Raw genomic sequence first — 3331 nt, 5'->3', positions numbered from 1 at the left:
CATAAAACGTACAAACTACTCTAAGGAAAGGTTACAGCACTTTGTAAGACTTACGGCTGTTCAGACCATTTCCAAGCAATCTGTCCAAGCCATCTCCCTGTTCTAATCAACTTTGATTTGAGCCTCTAGGGGAAGGGGCTGGCTGCCATATGACAGGTTGTCTCTGGGCCTGGCAGGGACAGTGACATCTCAGAAGGACTGACTCCCTGGAGAGCCGCTCTCCCTTCTCATCCACACTCAGACCAGAGGGCCTCCACCTACCCCGCCCCAACCATGAGCCCCTGCTTCCTGGGCTGTGTGGTCTTCTGTCTCCTGCAGGCAGGTGAGTCCTGGGCAGGGGCCCCTTCGGGATGCCAGCACTAACCTGTCCTCTGTGACTGCAGCATCAGTCCTCCTTCTCCACAGGGCGGTCCATGCTGGTGTCACTCAGGACCCCAGATTCCAGGTCGTGAGAAGAGGACAGAGCATGACACTGACATGTACTCAGGATCTGGGTCATAACTATATGTACTGGTACCGACAAGACCTGGGACACGGGCTGAGGCTGATCCATTATTCAGCTGGGCCTCCCACCACAGAGAAAGGAGACGTGCCCAACGGGTACAGAGTCTCCAGATCAAGCACAGAGAACTCCCTCTCACGCTGGAGTCTGCCAACCGCTCCCAGACATCTGTGTACTTGTGTGCTAGCAGTTACTCCACGGTGCTGCATGGCCACTCCTCTCTGTGCAAAAAGACAGGGGGTCCAAGTGAAAGCTCCTAGCACTGGGAGCCTCAGGGCTTGGTTAGCCATGTGCCTGCAGTGTGACCTAGGTGTGTGGACTAGGCTGACCCAAACTTCACTCAGGGACTCCGAGACATGTGTCCACCATCCATCTCTGTCTTTTCCCTGCATCCTCCCTGTGAACCAAGAAGATGCTTCTCCAGCTCTGACTGCTAGTCATCACCTGAGCCTGAGACCTCCAGGAGGGAAGGTTGCTGGTAAATTAGATAAAAACAGATCACCTTGTCTCACTTCAATGCTGTCTCTCTGGAAGTCTCTGCCGGATTGGCTCTCATGTGGTCTCCGCTCTTGCCCACCTTTTTTGGGTGGGCAGGACATTCCTCTCCTCACCTCCCTGGCCCCCTCTTCCACACCCATGCTGCTCCTCCCTCATCCGGGTCATATCCCTTCCCAAGACATACGGAAGCCTTTAAAGTGCCCTCTCCACATGGTCTGCTTTGAGCAAGTTGTCTGGAGTCATCAAAGAGAAATCAGCTTCAGTTAATTATCAGTTATCCAAATCTCATGTGAGTCCATCTGAAGGAGAGACTGGCTTTCTATGTACATCCTCCCGCCCCGACTACCTCAGCATCTCACCAACCTCGGCCAGCTTGGCACCACCTCCCTCATCAAAATCTTCTCAAAGTCAAAATATATCTTCCATTGCCCCATTATATCAAGATTTCATAAGTGCAGAAATATATGAGCTCGTATATATAAAACCTCTTTAAAAAATGTATCAACTAGAATTTGGAAATGCTTAATTTATACAAGACATCTGGAAATACATGTATCCGATTAATCAGAGGTAGGTATGGAATACAGATTTCCAGGCAGATTCACGTGAGATCTTCAGAGTGTTTATTTTATGGCGATTATTTCCATCTTGGCTAAGTACCATCATTGCAGTGGTGCAGCGATTCTTTCCTTCTTAGCAACAATGTCGGATCATTGAGTCTTCAACTTCCAGAGGTAAGAGTAGATTTGAAGATGACCCTAATTCAGCCAGGATGGAAGGCAGTAGAACACTAGAATGTGAGTATGTGTGTGTGTGTGTGTGTGTGTGTGTGTGTATGTGAGTGTGTATTAAGCTTGTGGGGTTTCTGTACCCTTTAGACAGAGAACGCAAATCCATGAGACTGTGAACCACTGGCAAGTAGGAGGCACTGTGGGCCCATGTAACCAGGTGAGCTGGAGGGGTTGAGGGTCACCCAGCAGAGGGAGCTTTAGGGAACCTTAACTACACGCCTGTGTCAGGGAACAGGCTTGAGTTCCCTGAGTGATCCTGAGACACATGGAGCCAGCACAGGCTCCTCGGTGCCAGGGAAGTGGGGATGTGCCTGGAGCTTCGGGATGTACTCAGGGGGGCCTGCATGGGAAGTGGAGGGTGAGGGGTTTGGGCGGCTGCTGAGGGCTTGGTGACGAGTATCAGGAAGGAGCAGAGAGGGGAGGACAAGCCATATTGCGGACACAAGGAGACATGGGGAGAGTGCACACTTCAAACCCACCTTTGCTGAGGGGCTGTGCAGCACAGGGAAGGGCACAGAGGAGCTGGCCCTGCATATTGGTAAGGGGTCCAGATTGGACAAGGGCAGCCTGCAGAGACACAGGGCAGTGACGTCATAGGCAAATGCTCCAATCAAGGAAGCAGGAGGGTCAGCACTTTACACCACACACCCAAGGAGCCCCGCCCCAGCCAGCAGCAGTCTTGGGTTCCTGATGCGGCCATGTGCTCCAGGCTCCTCTGCTTTGTGACTCTCTGCCTCCTGGGAGCAGGTGAGTCCCGGACACAGTGTGGTAGCTTCTGAGATGTCTTTGCCTCCCTGAGATAGAAGCCTGGCGATGAGGGCTGCAACAGGAGGCTTCCCTGTGCTCTGCTCTCAGCTTCCTTCTGTCTCCTTCCCAACAGGCCTGGTGGATTCTGGGGTCACCCAGACCCCCAAATACCTGATCAAATCAAGAAAGCAGCAAGTGATTCTGAGATGTTCCCCTGAATCTGGACACCGCTCTGTGTACTGGTACCAACATGTCCTGGGCCAGGGCCCCCAATTCCTCATTCAGTATTTCAACACGCAAGAGAATGAGAAAGGAAAGATATCAGATCGATTCTCAGGAAAACAGTTCAGTGACTTTAGCTCTGAGCTGAACTTGACTTCCTTGGAGCTGACGGACTCAGCCGTGTATCTCTGTGCCAGCAGCCAAGACACAGCCCTGCATGATCAGGTGCCTCTGGGATAAAAACTCTCCTGCCCCAGCTCAGGAAGTGGTGGTGAGCGTGTTCCTGCCAGTGTACCAAGCCCAGTCTCTGCTAGAGCAATAGATTTTCCCAGACATTCATTTCTTGATATGTTTTAATGCTCACTAAGATCATGCAAGATAAGTATTATTTTAACTGCTTATACATCTGAGGGGATGTGAACTGCCCAGATCTCATACTTCATAGCTGTTACAGCTAGGATTGCAGCTCCAATTTCTTCTCAACACTTGTGGTTCCTTTCCTAATGGAAAGGTCTCCATACAGAAAAAGTTACATATATGTATTGGGTTATGTGTAAGAAGATACATTTTG

At 50.9% G+C, this 3331-nt stretch overlaps 1 gene segment (V, D, J or C); it reads left to right on the top strand.

Annotated features, from left to right (window-relative positions):
- Positions 1 to 241: 241 nt before the first annotated feature.
- Positions 242 to 3000, top strand: LOC113888762 (the record flags this gene model as incomplete). The annotated part of the segment is given in 2 exon segments: positions 242 to 322; positions 2672 to 3000. Coding segments are annotated over 2 exon segments (410 nt in total), but the record flags the coding sequence as incomplete, so codon positions are not given.
- Between the last annotated feature and the right edge of the window lie 331 nt (positions 3001 to 3331).

This window comes from Bos indicus x Bos taurus, unplaced genomic scaffold (assembly GCF_003369695.1).
Source record: "Bos indicus x Bos taurus breed Angus x Brahman F1 hybrid unplaced genomic scaffold, Bos_hybrid_MaternalHap_v2.0 tig00001691_arrow_arrow_obj, whole genome shotgun sequence".
Classification (NCBI taxonomy): domain Eukaryota; kingdom Metazoa; phylum Chordata; class Mammalia; order Artiodactyla; family Bovidae; genus Bos; species Bos indicus x Bos taurus.
The sequence above is the reverse complement of the archived record's forward strand: the minus strand, read 5'-3'. Positions and strand labels throughout refer to the sequence as shown.